Here is a 23,944-nt window from a genome sequence, read left to right on the forward strand (position 1 = left end):
GCTCACTACTTACTTTCCAAAAGAGATACGCACACAAACTGAAATCTGGCACTGTCATCTTAAGTAGCATTCATGCCACCTTTAAAGGTGTGGCTTCCTTGGTTATTGTGACATTAGTCGTAATCGAAGGTGAGTCTTGAGGACAGTCCTGTCCTGTGTAGGACATTTGGAAGGTGGTAATGTAATTTTACTGGGAAAGAACATCAGCTTGACGTCTAGTGATTGAGACAAAGTCGATTTAAGAATTTTTAGCATTTTTTTCTTACTGTTCCCTTTCCTGCCTCAAGTTTTCCTCCATTTAAGTTTGCATGAAATAAGAAATAAATTAAAAAAGCCACAAAGAAATATTTTTCTATTCATTGCTAACAAAAAGAGAGGCGACAAATGAAAATCGTCAAAGACATCCTTACGGCAAACTCACGTTCCCTGAACTACCTAACAACACACAAAAGCTGGTATATCTTATGACTTACCCCATACTTATGACTGGGAATTCATTTTGAGCATAAATAGTACAGGATTTTAAACTGCAGAAGACAATAAAGATACTTCAAAATTTTCTTAGCTAATAGTAGTAAACAGACAGCACAGTATTTGTTTGCTTACATGAATAAAGATGTAATGATCTTACAAGTGAACTGTCTGGAAATTCTTATATGCACTAGTTCCATTAAACCTTGAAAGGAAAAACATCACTTTGATTAATACAAACTTAAGTTAAATGAAGGAAATAGAGATTGAAAGGTTCGATTTCATTCATAATTTTAAATCTTTCAACTGAGGTTATTATCCATGAAAGAAATTATTAAAAAAAAAAAGTATCAGTACTATTCAAGATTTGTATTTAGACTTCAAAAAGCAGGCACTGGTGAGAGAAGAATGTACCTATGTCCGATACCATCAGAAAGACAAACAAACAAAACCCCAAACCATACATGTACCCTTATCATGCTGAGAATACAGGGCATAATTCTGAGATGTGCTGAAGATTCCAGCTCTCAGCAATCAAAATTCCACTAGTTTCAAGTCACTGGGATCACAAATATTAAGCAAGGACTTAAAAGTGCTTTGCTTTGCTGGATAGGGGCCAGAGTACTCAACAAAAATTACAAAGCCCTCCCATGAGTAACTCTCTCTATCTGGAACAGGAGTTACCCACAGATCTCAGTGCATCACTAGAAGAATATGACCCTTCACACCTCTCCATCAAATAATACACACATACACTCCTCCTTTGTGAAATTATTTTAAAACTGGTTTGCTATGGGTTGCTACTGTAGTACCTTCTATTCTCCTGGCTGAAATGGAAAATGAAGAATTCCTCTGAACACAACAACTAATGCATTTTATACTAGGTAAAGAAATGCAGAAATGCGGAGTTCAACTCAGCATTTTCATTCAGAAAGCTGCCTGTTTTACTGCTTAAATTCAGTTGAATCACAGGCTTGCTTCTCTTGTTTGCTTTCCATGTAGTTTCATATTAAGTAGGATATATATTGCTCATCAGAAGGACAAGAACACACCCTGAAAAACAGAAGTAAAAGTGTGTAGGAGTAAATAATTATATTTCTTTGCATTAGTTTAAACCTTTACATCATCATGCTGCAAAGCACATTAAGTTTCAGCACCAGACAGTAAGAATTTGGATCTCCTTGCAGATAGATTAAAAAAAAAAAAAAAGATGCCACAGTGCAAACAGAACACTACGTGTTACCAGTATACTCTACCATTAACAGCAATTAATTTGTGTGTAGCTTTATTATAGGTAGCTGAAGTGGGGAAGAACGTGGTTCAAGCACAAGAATTTTATAGATACTCAGGAAAAATGAATGCAGTTTTGAACTCTTGCAAAAAGACTCATTTTGCACAGCCTTCAGCAAATGACAGTCTTCCTGTGCCTCGTTTTTTCCAGGGGTAAACAAGACAGAGGGGAATCTTTTGTCATTATGTTTATATAATACTCAACACCATGGTTTCCTAGTGTACTACTGGAACACAATTAATCATCATTAATGTCCACCTTAGAGGAGTAGGAAAGAAAGGGGAAAAAAAAAAGTATTGGAACTAAGACACTCCAAGCAGCTCAATTCTGGCTTCCACATACAGACAGTGGATGAAGGAGGTTAAACGTTGCTGCACAGTATATGTATGGTAGAAAGAGTAACAAAAGCAATAAAAAAACGAAAACAACTTTTAAGTTACACATTTCCTACACCCTGACCATGCAAGCACATTTTTAGTTCAAAGTTCCTTGCAATTAGCTGAATGGCTTCAAAGAAACGTTCCTTTTGGGCAAATACATAACCTATTCAGAAAACAGCACTACTGGTGGCTTGCAAAAATAAGTTACTAAGCAGAAATAAAGAAAGAAGCAGAGAGCCTTGCCAGTTTGAAAATCCACTCTCCTCAGCTTATATTGTATACACTCATCCATCACCCAACTTTCACCACTCTTAGCAGTAGATACTGTTCCTGATCTCTCACTTTTCCTTACATCTTAACTTCCAATCCCCTGCATTCATCCTTATTATCTCAGTCTTTCTGCTCTAAAACTGGCTGAGTTTTAGAAAAAAATTCCTAGTAATACACAAGTCAACCATCAGTGGTTAAAAAGAGATTTTCCTAAAACTGCTGACTCCTTTAGTCCAAAAAACAGCAAAAAACAACAAAAGCCCCACAACAAAACCCAAAAGCTACTTCTACGCTGGAGTAAGGATGACTTCCTATAAAGCTGAAATAGTCAAGGATAACAGTTTTGATATCTGACCAACAGTGGTTAGAATAAAGTTATAAACATACATTTTTCTCTGGTCATTCAGTCAATCATTAGACTGCTAGAGATTTTTTTTTTTTACCTGAGTTTTTACTCAATGAGCATATAGGTCGTCCAAGTTCTTCCTCTCTCCTTCAAGACTACAAAGTGTAATTTTCTTTGAAGCACAAGTCTCTCTTTCTCATGAAGATAGCCTTGAAAACGTGAATTTATGTAAACTAGTAGTAAGGTCTGGATGGGACATAATTCAGCCTCCTCGTTCCTAAGCCTTCTGTCAAAGGAGTGACGAGGTAGCTCACAATCCTTTCTTCTAATACGGTAATGCAAAATACATCACAAATGGTGTGTTTTGAATCATAGCTCATATTAGCTTCTCCTCAAATCTCTGCTTTTAGATCTTTAACTACAGGGAACAGTAACTGTTAAGCTGGATTAGCAGGAAGCCCTAGGAAAAAATTTCCAAGCCTCGAATCATTAATGACCACATTCAGATGCAAGTTGCATGCAGCTCGGATGATTTTAAACTGAACTTTATTTACAACCACATGTGGAATCCTGGAGACAATTTTCAAGAACTGTCTATAATTTCTTATGCAAATTATCTACGTAATTACTCAACCTTTTTCCTTTTACATGCTTATAGACTCTAAGCTGTGATGTGCAGCACATTAGGTACCGTATACACAACTACAACAAAAAGATCTTTCCTATCCAGAAACACAAGCTAAGCAGCCTTACAGCTGGTGAAAAAAGGAAGATGGATTATGCAGCTATGATGGAGATTTGAGGCCGAGTCTCCATCGCAGAGGAAAAACAGGATCAACACGTTTTATTAAACAAAAACAAACACATGCACCAATTTTCTCTCTTTTTTATTTGTATTTACACACACAAAAAAGAAGTGTATTTAGGGCCAGAGAAACCAGTAGTCTAATTAAAACAGTGTTGTGAGACAACAAATACATCTTCTTAGTACAAAATCCATAATTGTTTGTTGTAAGCAGTAGTAAGCTACTGGTAACATGAATACTGTTTCATGAAAAAAATGATCTCTGAAAGCATAGGGAAAATAAGAGTATTCAGTTTGTGAGGAAATAAAGGCATCTTGTTTTATAAAAATTACACTATTTTGATTTTTAAAAAGACTCTTTCAAGTCAATTTCATTGCCTCCAAGTAGGAAGTTGAGAAGCTATGATTCTGAATTTAAAGAAATCCCATGTTTGATAAAACTTGTTTAAACTTCAGTCTTAGAAACCTGTTCACTAGCCTGTTAAACAACTGGGTGACTCATGTACTGAAAAACAGATCACATCATATAAACCACAAAAGAACCTTTGTGTCTCAGATTTTCAGTCCTATGGGGTTATGGTCATCATGGTTTAACTGTCTTTCTTTGCTACATATTGTACCTGCAGCTATTTACATTTCTATTTCTTTTCCATCCTTTTTCAAAACTTAATACAAATACCTATGATATATGGATTTTGTTTTGCATAAACACAATGCAGTACTGCATTTTTGATAAGTTGATGTCGGTGTCTAGGTCATGACTATTTTTGTTGTTTTATACTGACAGAACTGTTTATCTATAGTCAGAGATAAAGAATTTAAAGTAGCATATTTCAATTGCAAAGATTTCTCCATTTTGAATTAGTTTTAAGTCTTATTTTCAAGAAAACTTCTAATTTCGCTGTTTTGCTGGAAAGGCAGGAACACATGCAAGGGAAGTCAAAGACCAACTTGATCAGTAAATCACTGTTTGACTTGGACCTTCAAAGGACAATTTTGTCTTATACAAAAAAATTTTAAACATCTATTTTTGTAAAAGATCATTAAGTGTTTATAGGAAACAAGTACTCAGCGCTTTCAGCTCCGTAAGATTCCGCAGTACTGTCCTGTTTACAAGGGGAATCCGTCAGTACTACAAACAAGATTCAGAGAGTCTTCGCTCTAGATCTTGTGCTCAGACTGCCACTGTCTGTGAGAAAATATACTTAGGATAGTGAGAGTTTGGGAAGCATGTTTTGGGAGAGTAGCCCAAATAGCTATAACGAACGACCTCTTGCAAGGTTAAGCACTCAAAATTGAGGAAATTCCAAACTTCAGGTTGCTCTAGCAACCCTGGGTTAGGAATGAGCAGACAATGCTGCACATGCACAATCAACATGCAAGTTGCCATGATTTTCACATGCTTTTAAAACACAGATCAAAACTGCACCTGAACAGTGCAAGGTCTTAACTTGAAGGCTACAGCATGTGTAAAGCCCCTACAAAATATAGTATCAAACGGCTGTAATAGTTATTCAAGTGTGCACACAGTTTCTGAGGCCACATCTTAGATCTTAACAAACCTAAAGGAAAGACCATAATTTTTCACATCAGCTATCTGAGGATTAAATAATTAGAAAGACAGTGAACTGCTATATTTTTAAAGTTTTAAAAGATTTTAAATTGTTACAGATCTGTTATTGTTGACAATATCTAAGGAATTAACTAGTTAGCTTTTCCGAAGTTGAGATCTGAAGCTAAATATCAGCACCTAACAAGCTATCAGAAGTGTTAGAAAATAAAAATAAATGTGGAACTACACATTATAAACCCTAAATATTTGTGTTAAGTTTTTATATTTTCCCCTTTAATATCCAGGATGGTTAAAGGTCACCATTTTTATCTTTTTTCCCCCTCACAATATTCTTGATACATAATTTTCTGGAACTGTTATGACAGGAAGTTATATATTTCTCTATCAAAGACCTGATTTCAAGTAATTTATTATTTAGTTTCCTTTTTCATATCTCTATTGCTCTAAGATCTATGCATAAATATGCTCTAGCTAAAAGTTTCAAAAAGCCACTATAGTATCTTCTTGTATAGTACAACTTCACAAATGCTCACCTTAATTAATGCATAGCAGTAACAAGATAAAGAACAAGTGCTGTAGATATATTATTTCTTTTGTTCATAAAAAAGCCTAAATTATTGATGGAAAAAGAACAGAAAATAAAAAGGAAACAGACTAATCATAAGTGAAGCACAGCCTATTAACATAATTACAATTTATTTAGAAAATACTAGAAAACCACTGCAGCTGTTGCTGTTCAATTACTCTGATCTATAACAAAAGAAATTGCTCATTATTTAAACTATTCTGTTTCTCTCATCATTATTTCAACTATAGTCTGTGTCAGTTCAGTGCTCTAAAATGAAATTTTACGAAGATCTCTGTATTACAATTATAAAAAGTTATACACCTTTGCTATAGAAACTAAATTTTGAATTTGAAAATACTGTGAACGCTGAATAGGACATAAGTGATAAAAATATAAAGCCATCTGGAAGTCTACAAATTGAAAAGAAAAAATAGAAGCTATTCTCTAGTCATTCTACACAATCACAAGAGGCTCGTACTGCCCATCAGCTGCATGTCACCCAGAGTATAGTTCAAATAAGACCTGCCCCACCCCCCAAAAAAACACACCACAAAAAATAGGATTAAGTGCTCTCCGTCTGGTCTGGACAATTTCAATCCCTTATGAAGCAGAACAGAGTTGTCTATCTACTTTACTTAAAGTGCTGTGAGACTTGTCCTTACGTTCTGAATGAATCCTGTGATGATGTATATGACTATTCATGGGTAAAGGATGAGGTCACTAGGAAATACTTTGATTTCCTATTATTTATGTAGGAACTTAGTGAAAACCTTATTCCACAAAACCTGAAATTCATCTAAAGGGGTTCAAATGAGAGTGTTAGTATTTTTTGTCTACCCCTGCATTCTTAATCCAAGTTCTAATCACTTAACTAGAGGTGACTTAGTAATCTAACACATCCAGGAACACAGCGTAGCTCTGGAACTTGAACTCTATTGTTTTCATAGTAAAATTATGATGGGGCAGAACAATAAAAGAAAAAAAGAAGAAAAAAAAAACCCACAAAAAACCCCACAAACAGGTCCTCCTTCAAATTCTGGCAAGCAGATCCTATGAGGGAAATATATTGAACTGAAATTAAAATCTTGTTCATCTCAAGTATGATTTCCTCTGAAGTCCCCTTTTTCAGCACGGGTGTGGGAAGTGGTTGGGTTTGTAGCACACAGCCAAAGCAATGAACTGAACACAAGCGTTCTGCCACCTCAGGAGAAGGGAATTTAAACATGCATACTTCTAGGACAACTTCTTGACAAACTTTTTCATTATTTATATTTTTTAATCTTTCAGTACTAATACTGAAATATCAGTACACACCCATGTGATAACACATTTAACTTTCTCATTATTTTTCAGTAAGCAATAATTGCAGGAGCTCTGGTTAAAAGGAAACTCAATAATTACACTGATTACTTGGTGCATTTGAAGAGACCGGAGCTGTAGCAGACTATCATATTGTGACAGGAGTTTTTAGATCTTCCAATTATGGTCAGAATTCACAAAAGGAAATAATGGATTTCCAGATTGTTGACAGAGATAAGCAGTTTGATATAAAATAAAAAATATTTTAATTCATTAGGATATATTGCAAAAAAAAAAAATCAAAATCTATAGTCCTATAAAGAATTTTAATAAATGGGTACAAGCTGAATAAAAGGGAAAGTAATGACTTGGTCAAACCTCAGAGGGAAGCAATGCCAAAGTCATGCACCGCAAATAAAGAACGTATAGACAGATCTGACATATGGGCCATTTCTTTAGAGAAAGCCTCTGTTTGGAGTGCAAGTCATTCTAGCTAATGGATAAGTAATGTTCACTGACAATCACATTAGCCCTTTTTGCTATTTTAGTCAAATAAGGCTAATCATTTAGCATGCCTAATTTATATAGCTATGAGGGTGGGTTATCAGTACAGATGTACTGAAGCATAAAAGACTTGGGAACACTGACCTATCTGTCAAATTTGATCAAGCCCAATGAAATTCAATTTGTTAATCTTGCTTCACAATCCTACCCTCATGCACTCTAAACACTAATACATTTTGAATTGCACCGAGATGCACAGTCTACAGTGAGACTTTTTATTTGGATTAATCAGAATCGTGTATGAGCTATGTTAACAGTTGGAGTAAGGGACATGACTTTTAAAATTAGAAGGCTAAAAGTAGGACTGCAAATCTGTAAATATTTGTAATATGTATTTGCATGCCCAGTTCTTACCTTAAAGGACAAGACCACAATCTAATGTTTTAATAACAACTACAATTAATAAAAGAAATCAAGACTGTCTTCTCATTAAACAGAGAGAATGCTGGTTTTGCATGTGTATATATAAACACGTACTCAAGCTTCAAAAATTAGCCAATGCAAATTACACATCTCTGGACCTCTCACTTCTCTAAAATAGCGATTAATGCTCATTTTGTACCTAAAGCTAAGGTTTCTAAGGCCAAGAGAAGAGCATAGCTCTCCTAATACCCACTCAGGCCTCATTCCAAAGGAAACGTCTTTTTTATCAGCTACATAAGTTTCCAACAGTCATGAAGTTTAGCCTTAGCCTTTGAATCTAGCGCTACCTAGAGATACACGGAATCTGGATACAGTGAACTGAAATAGCACAAGCTCTGAACAGTTGATTTTTTGCTGTTTCCAGTCTACTCTAAGAGCAGCTACATTTGCACAGATGATTTGTCCAATATTTGCATAATATGGTATATATAAATCTGCAGTTAGAAGACTCTCAGTCCTGGTTTGTTTCATGACAGTCCTCCAGTCCTCCTTCTGAAGGAGTTTCCTACCTTATTTGTTCTCTCGCCATACAGGACAAGAGAACGTTCCTGTTTTCCAGTCCCTGCCCAAACTGCATACAGAAGCTTACTGGATTGAATTAGAGAAAATCAAACTTGAATAATTACTATGTTCCTCAATTTGAGACAAATTGGGATAATAACTGTATCCAAGTATAGGCTCCAGCAGATATATTTGGTCCTTCAATCATACCAGAATATTCAAGAAACAGTTCTGGAACACATAGAACATTAGCTAGAGGAGAATGACCAGAACAGACTTAATTCAACCTGTCTTAAAACATCTTATCTATTTTTAGTAATGGAAAATAATAAATAAATAAATAAATAAATAAGGCAAAAACCCTTCCCACCCAAGTGAGCTTTTACTTTATGTTATAACTAAAAATAAATAAAGGAATAAAGCAATATGGTTTTTTATTGGTACAGGTAGATTTAATTCTGAAATCATATGGGAAGTATTCAATTAACATTGATGAGACTTGACAGATGCATTGTCTGGGAAATATCTTTGTTCTTTTCCCATTAGATATCTTTATATAAGCCTGTTTTCCATATTATACTGAGTATCAGTGGCCATTAGACTAAAAATGTAAGTACTGTGAAGTCATAAAGTCAACTCTCTTGAAGAGGTTGCCAATTTGCTCATGACCTATCCATGCACTGTGGAAACAAACTCTACATACCACTAGCATGCCTGAACCTTTTTGTTTTAGAGCTTGGGCACCAACACCACTACAAAACAGCTGTGAATGGGATGTGCAATCTGCTGATTCACACAGAATATTTCTTCCATCGTTTGCTTTGCTTCTCTGTATCACTGTCTCCACCATCACAGCAACTAAGTGAGGGGGGTAAAAGCGATGTTGTTTGGAAGCCTGGAACAATTTAATTCTATTCCTTATTTGTCAAGATTAAGCCCTAAAATGTTATGGGCACAAACAATCTGAAAAAGGAGTGGGGAAAAGGAAGAGAATATTAAAAACAAAAAAAAATCAAACCTGGCTTCCAACCTCAATTATTTTTCTAGCATGAAACTAGAAGAAATATGTGATTTTCTTAGGCAGTCATATATTGCCATTTAATCAGTTATGCCACATACTACAAGGCTATCTTCCCATACCATGGAAAAATTACCCAACACTAAACACCTATTGTCTTACCCAGAACTAGCCTCACAACAACCATTTTTCAGAGCTGCTATTCATGGAAATGCTACTGAGTAGCAATGTTATCCTCTCAGCGGAAAAACCATACAGCCTGTAAGTCTGCAAAACTTTTTTGAAGGGAATATGAAATGCCATCTTCAAGTAAAACTGAATTTTTTTCTAAACAAAATATAGCACTGCTCAGATAAGCAAGGCAATAGACCTGTTTGTTGAATACCTGGTCTTTTACTGCTCATAAGAGAAGTATTTGAGAGGACAATTTGAGACAGGTTGGAAGCACAATCTATTAACAGAAAAGATTGAAGCAGATGAAATCCTATGGAATGACAAACCTGAAAATCCTCAAAATCATGACAAGTTTTCTAACTCTTTCCTTCAAATGAAAATGTACCACAAAGCTCTGACAACTCCTGGAACAAAATAAGTGTTCCATAGGATAATTAAAGGAACACGGGCTTCTATGTTACTTTGTCTCTTTCATAGCACTAGCCAGGATCATAACCCAAGGTTTGCAATGGCTAAGAAATTATTTCAGTTCCCTAGTTTATGAATTATGGTTTGGGACTTGCTTTTCTTGTTCCCTCTTTACATATCTAAGGGAAGTCCAATGCTTCCCTGACTATCTGTTTACGTGTTTTGTAAGAGGTGGAAAAGTAAAATCCCAATCAACTTCTGTGGGTCGAAATCTTGTTTGAATAAAGTTTTGCATTCAGAAAAAGAAGGGAGAAGGAAACACATATCTAAATTTTCCTATTTGCCTTGAACTTGTTCCATTGGTGTGAAGAGTTATTTGTGGAGTTATATCTGTCACATATTCACATTTACATTTCTGTATGTCTTAGCAGGCTGTTAAAGCTTGCACATTTAGAATAAAGTGAAGACTCATATGTGAGATGAGATGAGGGGAAAAAAAAAATCTAGAGATTCTTTAAACCAAAAATCCTGGATAATGACTTCCTGCCTAATCATGGCTAGTCTGATGGTAATATTTGAAGCTCCACATTAGTCTCTGGATAGAAAGCTTTACTAGAAGAGCAGGAAGAAGTACAACTGCAGCAAGAAGAGGCTGATGTCATCTTCTTCATCGTTGGGGCGGGGGGCAGGAAGAAGGCACAGCATGGGTGTCACTATTTAAATTTATAAAGCTTTAGTGAATGCTTTCGCATTGTGCACAAGTGAGATCATGGCCCTACCCAGATACTTCTTTTAGGAGCTCATACTGAATGGTGTGTGAGCACAAACCCCAAGGCTACTGAGTCCTAACCACAGAAATTAACTTCTGTTCTTGGATACTGTAATGTTGAGAGAAAATTTTTTTAATTGCCTTACCATGAGAGCACCAAAAGACAGCAAATGCTGTCTTGCATCATAGGCCTTTCCAGTGGATAGCTGTGTAAAAAGAAATTCATACCTCCACTCCTGGATATAAATGTCAACAAAAAGATGTGCACTCTAACTCACTAGGCCGTGAAGGTAATTAATAGCTAAGCTATTTTAAATATATACATAATAAAGAAAATTATGTATATTTTTATATATACACATATTTATGTATGTCTACATATGTGTGTAAAATACAGATATATACTATCCAGCTAACTGGAAGCCTTGGTGAAAACTTTTTTCAAAGACACACTGAAATAAAAAACTAACACATACAATATGGAATGCTACCACATGAATTAGGATGTGTTTAAGTTACCATATAGCATTAGAGAAAAGTAAATCTCTCTTACTTCAATATTCACGTCTGAGGTGGAATTGCAGGTTTTCTTCCTTTATTTTACTTTAAATTTTCTTCACATAACTGTTGAACCAGAGAAATCTGTGTGCCACAGAGAACTTGACAAATTGAGAATAATAATTAAAAAGTAAAAAAAAAAAAACCCCACCAGGAAAATTGCAGGAGGGAAAAAGACAAACACAGTTAAATCTCAAAATAGTTTGGTGTAAAAATAAAGCATTATTATACCTGCAATGATGTCATCCATCTGCTCCAAAGCTGCCTCCAGCATATGACTAGCATCAGAAGCCATCATCTATGATTTCTTCAGACGTTTACTCTTTCTACTGAAAAGACAGATGAAACCATGTGTATTACACTAAACCAGACCTGATAGAAAAATGTATGTCACCGTTACATCATAAATTAATTAAGCCACACAAGCAAAAATCCACACAAGCAAAAATACAGCCTAGTGATATGAAAACAAAAAAAATTTTCTATTCTTGATAGATGATTTGCGATTTCTAAGGTTTTCATTCGTTGTTGATTTTTATTTATTTTCTTTTTAAAGAGATTTTACTAAAACAAGGAAATGCAGATGGAAACAAAACCAAACAATCTCAAATACTGGAAGCTTGAGATTCCCCTACCCCTCATCCCTAACAACGGTTTCCTAGATTCAAAGTTCAGTGCATTTCAACCTTCTGCACTGTGGGGAAAAAGAGGATTGACTAAGTTTCAATGAAGGAATGAACACAGGGTGAACAACATGCTTAACCTATAAGCAGAACTCTGTAGGAGCTCTGCTTTTTGATTGCTGCCTTAAGAGTAAAGACAGTTCTGAAATAATTTTTATTCCTCCTTTCTATATCCCCATTCAACCTTTCTACCTCTTCTTTCATGACACTGAAAATACAGTTCTTTCTGTTCCAATAACCAAAATGCCCCCAAGTATGAAGTTTCTGCTGCCTCTTTAACACAGGATTAGACATTCATGTTACCATCTGACATTAAGGATAACAAACAAAATGTTCCAAAATTAGTCTCTACTTGTGAGTTGGTGTTGCTGGACTCTTAGTCAAGTAGCAGTCACTATTGTCAACAGATGACATTTCAAAGGGGAAAAGAATTTACGCGGTCCATTTCACTGCCAGTGAGAAAATTCTCTCTGAAATAAGGCCCTTTTGCACATCACTTCATCGCTGAAGTATGAAACCAGTGCCCACACAGTGATGAACAGGGATCGTACTTACACATAATTTTTGCAGTGCTCTTACACACAACTCAAAATACTGACAAAGCATTTAAAGGGTCATAGAATTTTGATTTCTCTTCCATGAAGGGTGCAATTCAGTCCTTTGACATTCAATCTTCTGATACAGCAAGTTTTTAAATCTGTGATTCAAAACTGTTCAATTTTGACAGCTTTCTAAGCATCACAAAAGACAACTGTCTGACAATGGCTAGAGGTATCCTTCAAATGACGCAGGTTGTAGACAAGTGTATAGGCAATGGTCATATGTTTGTTGTGGCAAATTATTCCAATGCCACTGAAATTACACTAATCTGTATTTATCATGTGATTACCTATGCTAAGAATTCAATTATTTTGAATTTAAATAAATATTACAATAATCTCCAATGGCAATTCACATAGATGAAAATATTTTTGTACTGTGTTCATCCAGTGACAGTTCAGACACCGGCCACCATGACCAACTGCATGACTGGTAGCTAAACCAACCACATTTACTTTCTCAGTTGGAGCCTGCCTAAACACTAGAATGTAGAATCAGCAGCCAGAGGATAAAGTCAGCTATAAAATAAAAGCTGACCCATTTTATGTCTCAGACGGACCGTCGGGGGGAAAAAAAAAAAAAAATCCCTAAAAGTACACTTAAGTCTGACTCCAAATTACTGCATCATAAGAAACATTCAATCTCAGTAATAAGTGCAGTACAATGGAAAATTTTTACTAACGAGTCAAAATTATTTCCTTCCCTTCCAAACCAAGACTCCCAAGATGCAGGCTTTTCTCCATGGTGCTGGTGAAATATACACAAAGAAAGCTAATTTATTAATAACCTCTGTGTTATCAGTAAGGTGTGTGTCCTATGTCCATTCCAGTCAATGTATACAACACCACTATCTAGAGGGAGAGATGCAAGAATAAGAGTCAGAAACTACTATGTTCTAATTTGAGCTCTGCCATTTATAGCTTGTCATAATGGGTAAGCCATTATTTAACTTCAGATCAAATTGATCTGAAGAGCAATATGAGAATGCCTTATCAGAAAACGGAAGAAAAATCTTTAGTGTCACGCAAGGCAAAGATTAATGGTTGGTTTTGGTCTCTCCATTTTTGTCAAAATAATAATTTAAGTATGAACAATGCTAAATGTAACAATTTCACCAAAATGCATCTGACCCAAATATTTCATTTAATGGTATTGGAAATAACACAAATTATGCTCAGAATAATCTGGGAAGTCATTAAGTCAGCTCATATAAACTTAAAATTTCAGAATGCTTGCACATGTGAACTTTACAGACACTCCCTCTGATTCTGTTGATTCAATTTGTTGGTTTTGATAGATTTCCATCTTCTGTTGTCACATTTACTTGCCAGTAGCTTTGTAGGTTCACTGAAAACTTTAGAAATACCCGATTCTCAACTGCAATGAGCCTCCTTCCTTGCAATATTTGCCCTAGTTCAAAGCAACCCTAACATCGGTAATAACCACCTCAGTGAAAGGAAATCCACCTACAGTAAGCAGCTGCCAAAGAGGCAACTAGGCTACCTTGCTCCTTTGGCAGATGTGGCCACCAGCCACTCCCCCAGAAATCTATGGCCACCAGCTGTGTTGGTAAATCAGGACAGCAGACTGGCTCAAAATTAGAAGGGAGAAAAAGAGTGAAAAATACTAAAAATAGCATAGAGTTTCTATTGCTAGATCACACTGCATGCTCTATTTGTGCTGTAAGCTACTGCTCCGCATGCTTAAAGCAGCTAGAGCAATACACAGTTGTTATTAACAAGAAATGCAGGACTACTATTTCTTCTAAACATCAAATATAGTATTTGACCATCTGTAGTGAAAAAGGTACAGGAAATGCTGATACATTACAAACTTGAAATTTTACTTATAGAAAAACCTTCAATCAAGACCTTGGCACAGACCAGAAAGTTTTGCTGAAAAATACCAGCAGAACTAAGTCTTCTATCTCCTCCCAGCCTCCACACTCTGCCTGTTTTCTCACCTGTATTCACAGTGTATTTGCTCCTTAACCACATTAAGCTAGAGTAAGACCTGCCGATCAAACAACGATTTATTAATAAAAGCAAGGTTCTTTGCTCCAGAGCAATAATGTAATATTACTTGCTTGACATCTTTTTCTAGATAGACCTGTTGCTTGTGCTTCAGGCAAGTCTTACTTTCCCAGACACTCCCTTCTTACAGTTTGACTGTTCTGAGCTATTATGACAATAGCTTGTTAGATTTCCTATGCTTTCAGTTACCATTTCTGATCTAGTTCTACAGAAATACCTGCAATTGGGGATACTTTTTTTATTAGTATTAACTAACAAGACACCTGTATCAATCTGAAGGCATGCTGAGTGCCTCAAACAGGATCCATCTATTTGCTGGTATTTTAATTGCAATTCCTTTTACAGTTTTCATTCCTGAATGACATCAACAGATGCAGAACACCATGACTTACCTACCTATATAAAAATATACATATATTTTGAAAAATAAGTTTTTTTCAGCTTTGGTAAGGACCGAACAAAAACTATCTCTAACATTACAGTACAAGCTTTAATATTAGCAAACTCTAACCTTCAGCATTTATTAGATTAATTTATATACCAGCAAAATACAAGAACCAATCTACTCACCTTTTCAGGTCCCTAAGAAGAAAAGAATTTACTTTTTTGCCTGATCAGTAAAAATTGCTCACTATTAATAGCCAAAGTTCTACTGTTAAGCAGACGTAAGTCTAAATTATTATCATCCCTTCTAAGCCGCATGCTCATACTAATTTAGAGCCCAGCCCACAGATAAAGATATTGCAACCCTGTTTGTTGTAATTACCTAAGTAATAAGATCTTCCAGGAAGTGCAGACAGAGCAAACTGGTCTGAATGCCCTAAATTTATTTTGCTAAGCTAGCTTTACCCTATAAATCCCAATCTGAGATTTGCATTTCAAATAAAATGAAAAATCTCTGGTAGAACATTGTGCTTAAAGTCAATATCCCTTGCAAATTTCTTAACCTACTTTCTGTATGTAAAACTATAGCTTACTGTGTCCAAAAAGAACATAATATTTAGCAGACGTATTCACTGTGAGCAAGATGTTCTTCAGAATTATGAAAAGCCTTAATTAAATTTGAATCTTTCATGGCTGCCTTGAACCAGCAGCTGTCCAGAGATAAGAATGTGAACATTTAGGCAACTCGTAAGTCAGATGTTTTTCCAAGGTTGCTCCTAACAATGAGGTCGCCAACTTTATCAGTTATGGAGAGGGGTGTGGTTTTTGACAAGAACTCTTGAAATCCAGATCTCGCCTTAATATCAATACTTTGGGTGACCTACAAATTCCTCTTACATTTAGAAGACACAGCTCGTAATTAACTACCACCACCTTTTTTTCCTGGGATGAATACATAGATGTTCGTAAACTGTTTAAAGATTCAAATTCAAGTATCACATTGCTTTGTACTTAATGGTATAATGAAATATCAAGTGGCTTGGGTAAGCTTCAGAAGTCCTCCACGCTTTTTTCAGCTGCAAGATGACTCCTGAGCTGGAATGAAGAAATGTGCACAATTTCCACCCCCACCATTTCCCACCTTGCTTCTCTCCCAGCCACATGCTGTATTGTATCCAGTCACCCCACAGGAACACAACTGCTGATTCATCTCTCCAACCTGGCTCAGTAGTTCTCAGGACACCATCAAATACAAAAGTTATAAATACATATTTGGATCCTGGCCTTTTAGAACCTGGCATCCTCTCTAATTAAAGTTAATCCTTAGTCCTAAATAACCATGCACAGCTGCTGAGAACAGAAGAATTCTGATGATCACTAGAACGACTGCCCAAGGAACACTACTTATACAGCATCCTCCAGGACTATCCAGCCAGAAATCCTGTTCATCTGATTATAGCTTAAATTTAATTTATTTGTTAATACAGACACTACTTGCTCTATTTCCCCTTCTGATGCTTCATCGGAATAGGCAGACGGGTAAACAGAACCCTTCCTTCTTCGATTACCCTTTATGTAATAAATAAAAACAAGACTATATAGGGTTTTTTAAGAATAACTCGAATGGGAATTAAAAAAAAAAAATATTTTCAGCTAGAAAGTGTAAAGGGTCCATACTAAGGGTGAGGGGGAAGCTCTAGAGAGAAATATAGATTAGCCAAGGTTGAATCAAGACCTGATACTGAACTATTTCAGGTAGACGACAGAAGAACTGGTAAAGTCTCTAGTCAACATATTGCTGGGAGTCCTTATATGAAGGGACATCCTTAGGTGAAGCACAGTACTAGCACAATACCTCCATGATGAAAATGAGCTAAGCTCATTAACTAAATAAGCTAAACTAACTTATGCAGGCGGCTGGGTATTATCCTGGCACTGTAAAACCACCACGTTTGTGTGCTGCTGATAAAAGAGTGACAAGCAGTAAGAACTATGCTGCTTTTAAAAATATTATACTAAATAATTTGATTTAAGATATGAAGGGAACTGAATGTAGTTATATTTACTGCATTATGAAGTAGCAAAGTCAAAGCCTAACATCTGTTTTCAAAAATAAACCCATTAAGTTTGCTAATACGAGCCTGAATTTCAATTTTGGGGGAAGGGAGGGGAAAGGCAAAAAGAAAGCACCCTTAAAAATATGCTAAATGATCTGACTGATACTTTATGATGCTTTAAGAACACAAATCACCTCACAGTAACTCCTCCACAGGACTCATGGATATTAAGTTACAGTTGCTATTGGTACCATAACCGAATTTCCTGACTCATGTTTGTACAAAGTCTCATCCTTACACATAAAAAGCTGACGCTGACAGAATGGCATGTGCAAAGTGAGGTTTCTTCAGCTCCTCTCTATAGCAGTTCTATCAACTGTAGAAAGCCCTTCATTCCTTCAGTGTTGTTTTAAACATTGTACATAAAAGCTTAAAAAAGCACTTCATAATTTAATTTTAAATTATCAGATATTTTAAGTTTTCTCTGTTATACACAGTATAAAGGGAAATGTAGCTTCCGACTTTGCAAATCTTAAAAGCAAAATTGCATTATTTATTATTGCATTAAGTGAAAAAAACCACCCTAATTATTTTAGTTCAGTTGTCATCTAACTAGTTCCAATTTCTCACTAGTTAAAATTTCAAAAAACCCACAATGAATAAATTCTTTGGATTTAAACTTCAACTGAATAAAGCATTACCTGGTAAAATACATGAGAGGAAAGTTTCTGAACCAAACTGTAAACATTTCTGGTCTTAAAATATATGCAAAGATGAATGGCATACAAAAGTCAGATTTGGTACTACAGTTCACATTTAGTTATAAAAGTATTACAATTAAGAAGAATTAAACCCCCAAAATTCTGACATTTAAAATAAACTGTTTTTTTCTTTCCCTTCTAATCTCAGGTATTCACTGGCCTCAAGGTCAGAGCTTCAAACTTTCTTCCATGAAGGTCAACATTTCAACTAGGTCTTCTAAGTGACTTAACTCCAGATCCAATGCCTGGGAAACTGCATCCCTCCCTGCCCCCCCTGCTCCCCTCCCCCCCTCCAAAAAAAACCCCAAACAAAAACATGCAAGACTTGAAAAACTTAAGCTGAGAAATGATATAATGAATGATCCTGTGAAAGTAAATTAATGCTCTAGTAAATTGAAAGGTGAGAAATGGTAATAAAAGTAAACACAGAATTCATGCATGAATGAACTCTGCGCTAGAGTAAAACAGAGGACAAGACCTTGAAAGAAATTGAGAGAGATTAGGTATATATGATTGACAAAAGTATTCAAAGCTATCCTCTATAAAAATCCTAAGAATTTAGACAAACTATACTGCTGGAAAAAACATTCTTTAAAATTTGAGAATTAGGAATAACATTTCTTATGGTTCATAAATAGTTCTCAGGCTTTTTCAAATCTCCCCGAAACAAAGGCTTCTCAGCCTGGCCCACAACTGACGATGAGGCCAGTCCCTTATGGAAAATCCTAGTGTTCAATTTTTGTTTGCCTTTCTGCATTTCAGTAAGTTTTGTAAATGGAAACCATTATTCTTTCCCATTAAGTTGGTATAGAACCAACTCAGCAGAGCAAGCACTACTAATAACTTACTTAATTAATCTATTAAGTACATGTGTATAAATCCCACTAGGGATACAGAAGTGTATATGAGCACTGTGGAACAGAGATTTTGCATTAACTTATGCAGGTACCATTTGGAATATTAGTCTGAAAACACAGATGTTTCACTGAAAGAGGCCAGTGCTTGCACAGGGCCAGAAGATCTGATATCTCAAATTAATGTAAGGAGGTCCAGTTTTCAAATCTGCTCACAATGTCCATTTTCTTCAGTTCCTTGATGTATACAGAGATCATTGTAAAAAGCAGCTGCTTTGCCAACAAAGAGCAAACACTCCTCAGCCAACTGGCTGAGTTTTTAGAATCCATACAGTCCTTGGTCCTAGTGCCTCGACTTCTATTTATTATTGCCTGTAGCGTAATCAAGACAGGTATCCATCAAATTCATATGACTCAGAGGCAGAAAACAGCTATGTATTTTTGGAACTCTTATGACACCATAAGAACAGTCATGCTCGTTCAGACTAAAAGTCTGGCCCAGTGCTCTGTCTCTAATGATGTTCAGTGCAACACAGATGCATAGTGACCAGTCTCCTGCTCTCTCTTTCCCACTCATCAGCAAGCATGAGGCTTTATGAAACACAGACTGGGTAGGAACCATCATGTTTCACAGATGTTGAAGGACCTACCCCCTGTATCTTTATCTGATTTATTTTCAAAACCATTTTGTGTAATTTTTCAGTGAATGCTCTGACATTACAGAAAAAAACAAAACAGTGGTTAATCACTGCTCACTTTTTTATGCCATTATCTTACCAGTCCTATTCTCCTTTCTCCCCTACATCATCCCCGTCTAACTGAAGAGTTGTTATCCTGCAAGTCTCCCCTCAGAGTAAACCCAATCCATACTTTTCAACACACTTGCTGCTCCTCTAGATATTTTTTCTTGTTTTATTGTGGTGGTGTTGAGATGAGATGACCAAGGCTACACGTAGTGTTCAAGTTGCAGGGTATTTCTGACCTTTAGAAAAAGGCCACAAAAGAAATACATGATGACATAGGTGAATATGTGAATGTTTCCACACAGAGTAAAAGCAACAAATCTTTACAGAAATAACTCACTTTGGAGGATTAGAAGAGTGGAGAGCACTAAGTGTTCCTTAAAATGGACAGACACTAAAGTAGGTGAGGATCGGTAGAGGAATTGGCACCAGTGGATACTAGAGATACTCAAGATCTGTTTTTCTGCAACAGAACCTCAGAACAAAGAGGAGGGTTAACAAGCTAGAAAACTGATTTCCTGCCATCAAAAGAGAAAATTTTCATCCACAAGATTTCTAAGGTAAAAAGCTGAGGTCTGGGTTAGACTACAGAGAGAAACAGTCCAACATAGACACAACTAAGAGAGATATTTCTTATGAGTATTTATCATTACAAAATGATCTACTCTTGGGTTACTCAGGTTATAAAGCTCTGTCCTGAATTTGCCTCAACTTTATTAATGTGATATGAAGACTTTTGTGAAGTCTAAACTCAGCTTTAGACATAAGGCTTAAAAACAAATACTAAACAGACAGCTTTTCTGACTTTGTGAAATTTAATTTCATATTAGTATTTTTCCCTCTTTGACACATTTTGTACAGCAATTTATAAATAACTGGAAACATCGTTAGGCTGGTTTAATATGACCCACCCTGCATCTGTGAACACAAACGTGCTGAATTCACACTAAAGGGAACTGACAGTATCAAGTACTTCTGTATAAATTTAAGCTTCAGTAGCTATTTTGAGAAAAGTGTCTATGGGAAACAAAGAAAGGAAAAATATACTTCTGCTAGAAACAGCAAATTCAACATAAGTGAATCTGCTTGGATTAAAAGCATTAAAATAGGAACAACAAATGGATCACTATGAAAAGCACCATATCCCACATTACTCATCACATCAACAAAAATATAAATTTTAACAGCTGTGTCAGTTTAATGCCTATGCTTATAAAAAAAATATTCTTATATTGATTGCTTCCTGAAGATTAATGAAAATATCTTTGGAAAAAGCTGTCTTCAACCTTTTCTCTTTCTCTGCCTAAAAGAATAGGTATAACCAAGAGGCCAAAATTCTCCATGGCAAGTTCAATCCTGACCTAAAATGACACATTTTGTTGATTTTGCTCCTCCGTTATTCAGAACATGGGACATCTGACTCCTTGCAGAACTGGCCAACAAGGAAGCAGCTGTATCAAACATTGTGCCACAGCTGATTTCTAAATCAGAGAATGATATATTCTCCTATCATATTTACTTTCTATACTTGATAGATTAACATAATTTTCTAATTATGAGAAAAAGCATTATACAGAGAGGCAATGTTGCAAGACAGACACAACAGTAACTTGACATCCAAAAGCAACATTTAATGTTTTTAAGAATCACATAGGCGAGAGAAACTTGTGATAACTCCCAGCCGAAGAAACATTACAGGTGGGAAGAAAAATGCGACATCCTTTATTCTTCTTTTTCCAGTGGATCCTAGAAGAAAAGCGAATACCAAGATGACTAGAGACAGATTAAGCACCCACTGAAACCAGAAACTGACTTTAAAGGGAACACAAAGCAGTCCATAATGAACGTGTGACTAGATATATAGGTCTCCTCAACGACCTAGTCTATGGAGGAGCTGTGTTTGCTCACAGAAAAGTATGTTCACCTAGCAAAGGATCTTAACAGAATCACCATACTGAAAACGCACTCAAGAGCTCAGATTTTCTATTTCACATTCATCTATGCACGCTGTTACTGTTTCCACTCTATTGCCACAACTGAAACAAGTAAGTTTCAGGTAACTTTATCCAGTTTTGAGTATTTCGTGCAAACTTTTTACAGGCTTACAAAAGAGTTCTGAAGTGCCCCGCATGCTGCTTCCATAAAGTAGATATATCCGATGGCACAGGATACAAAAGAGATCCTGGAAGTCTACTGTTACATATAGCACCTTCTATTATCAACCATGCTAGGCATTCTCAAATTCTTACCAACCACAAAGCCCATCATGCTGTATCTGCCAACCATTTCAAGGCATTTATTCTCAGTTCTATACAAATGTAAAATGAAGACGTTTCTGTGTCAAATCATGCTATCAAGGGTAAGTCAAATCAATTTAAATTTCTCCTTCTAAATATACATGATATGTAGGACTAAGAAAGAGGTAAGAAAATGCACAGCCACAGTTCTATGCATCAGAATGCCTATTTGAATTTGCAAAACTTAAAAAGTATACATAATTTCCAGAAAGAGACTAATTGCTCAGTAAAACTGGTTCCATAGCCTCCAAAGCCACCATATTCCAGTTTAGTCATTTTGGCTTACACAAAACTTTTGGAAGTTTTGCAAATTAAAAAATGCCTTTCTCAACACCAGCTGAATGCAAGAACTGGACCTAGAAACAGACCCATTCATAAACTCAGTATTCTTCTGGTTTTTACATACATATTTACATCTGAAGTTCAGGATGCTGTCAGCATAATTCATCAATGGGCTATGTATAAAGGATCACTTTTGTCCTCTCTTAATAGTGAATTCCCATTACTTTTAGGGCATGAAAAAAATTATAAGTTAAACCATTATAATGAACCTACATAGGATTTCTCTAGATTCATTTCCAGATAAGTATTTTAATTAACTACTTGAACATGAACAATGATCCAAAAGCATTTGCCAAAAAATAAAACTGTAGCCTAAAATTTGTGCTACTGTGTGTTACTTCAAGTCCAAAGAAAAACTCCTTCATATGATTGAAATAAACAGAAAAACTGCAGTCATTACTGCAAATGTTAGAGTATAACAGTACCTGAAGCAATATATTGTTACAAAGTTATTCAAATTTTGCTGGCTCTGAAATAAATGGATTAGACACCTTTGTACTGACACAGAAGACAAATGAAACAGGATTTTTACATTACTTTAAAGGGCCTGAGTGTCATTACAGCAAGGCCAGAAGTCGTAAAGCACAGTCAGTCCCAAACAGCAATGACACCTGAGGGGATACTGAGTGTCAGGCTTTTACACATCCTGTCTTACTTCAGAGTATTTCATGGTAAGACTCAGAGCAGCTTTTTAGAACTGTTTGAAAGGCTTACTACTCATATTTGGTCCGACTGTGAATAAACCTATGCAGTTTCCTGAGGTAATAACTTAATCATGTATTTTACTGTTTGATAACAATGCCTTTATCGGACCTGTTTATTAAAACAGCCACAAAATGAAATGATTTCAGGCTAATGACTTGCAAAGTCCTTTAATCACTACCAGCTGATTTGTCTTTTTGAAAAATGTCTCAGAAGTTTCTTGCATCTGGGGCCAAGTGACAGTGCATAAAAATCAAAATTAAAAAAACAATAGAAAAATGATTGAACTATTCAAATGACTGTCTATTGGATGAAATTAATTTTTTCTTCTATTTCAGGAGAGAAAAGGGAATCAGAGTTCACTGTCAGTTTCTTCAGTTTATTTCATTTTCTAGAAAATGGATCAAAGTCTGCTCCCATATCAGTGATCATGACATCTTCATACTTTCATACTGAATTTGTAAGTAAAATTTGATTTGCTATTATATACAAGAGAGATTTAGTCCCCTGTGTTTCAGTGGTCTTCAAAAACTCCAAGTGGAAATATTCTAGACAGTTTTATTAATTCCGAAAAAATATATATCCAGTCTTTTCCTACTTGAAAAGAAAAATATGGTCATGTTAACAAACACTGAAATACTGCTCTGTCATGAGGAAATTGTTTCTTCTCTATTAGTCCTTATTGATAAGGGATAGTTTTGCTCCATGACAGAAACAGTACTGTTTGTTAGTTAAGAAAAGCAAATAAAATACATTCACTGTAAAATGGTATTTACAGGCATACTGCCTGGCAAACTAGGCAAGCCGCCTAGCATAGCAGTTTTATCAGTCTCAACTAATTTTGAACCTCTGCTTCTAAGTACCCAAATCTGGGTTTCCAAAGGAAGTGAGCAGCTGCTAGTCCCATTCTTCGCAATTAGTCCCCAGATAATCAGAAGCTTTGATTAAATAAAAAGCTACAAATGACTGGTGAATCCAAACTAAGTTCATTCTAGAGCATGAATTCTCTTTGTACCAAATCATTTACTCTCAACACAAACTCCTCTCCCCGTGTTAAAAAAAAAAAAAAA

At 35.7% G+C, this 23,944-nt stretch overlaps 1 protein-coding gene across 1 annotated transcript in view; it reads right to left on the reverse strand.

The window, feature by feature from the left end:
- PPFIBP2 (PTPRF interacting protein, binding protein 2 (liprin beta 2)) overlaps positions 1-23,944 on the reverse strand; it is a 111,930-nt gene that overhangs the window by 79,766 nt on the left and 8,220 nt on the right. The window contains exon 2 of the mRNA XM_009334494.1: positions 11,650-11,747. Coding sequence (XP_009332769.1) covers positions 11,650-11,716 — 67 coding nt within the window. The 5' untranslated portion in view covers positions 11,717-11,747. The remainder of the gene's footprint in view (positions 1-11,649; positions 11,748-23,944) is intronic.

This window comes from Pygoscelis adeliae, unplaced genomic scaffold, assembly GCF_000699105.1.
Source record: "Pygoscelis adeliae isolate BGI_AS28 unplaced genomic scaffold, ASM69910v1 Scaffold171, whole genome shotgun sequence".
In the NCBI taxonomy this organism is placed as follows: domain Eukaryota; kingdom Metazoa; phylum Chordata; class Aves; order Sphenisciformes; family Spheniscidae; genus Pygoscelis; species Pygoscelis adeliae.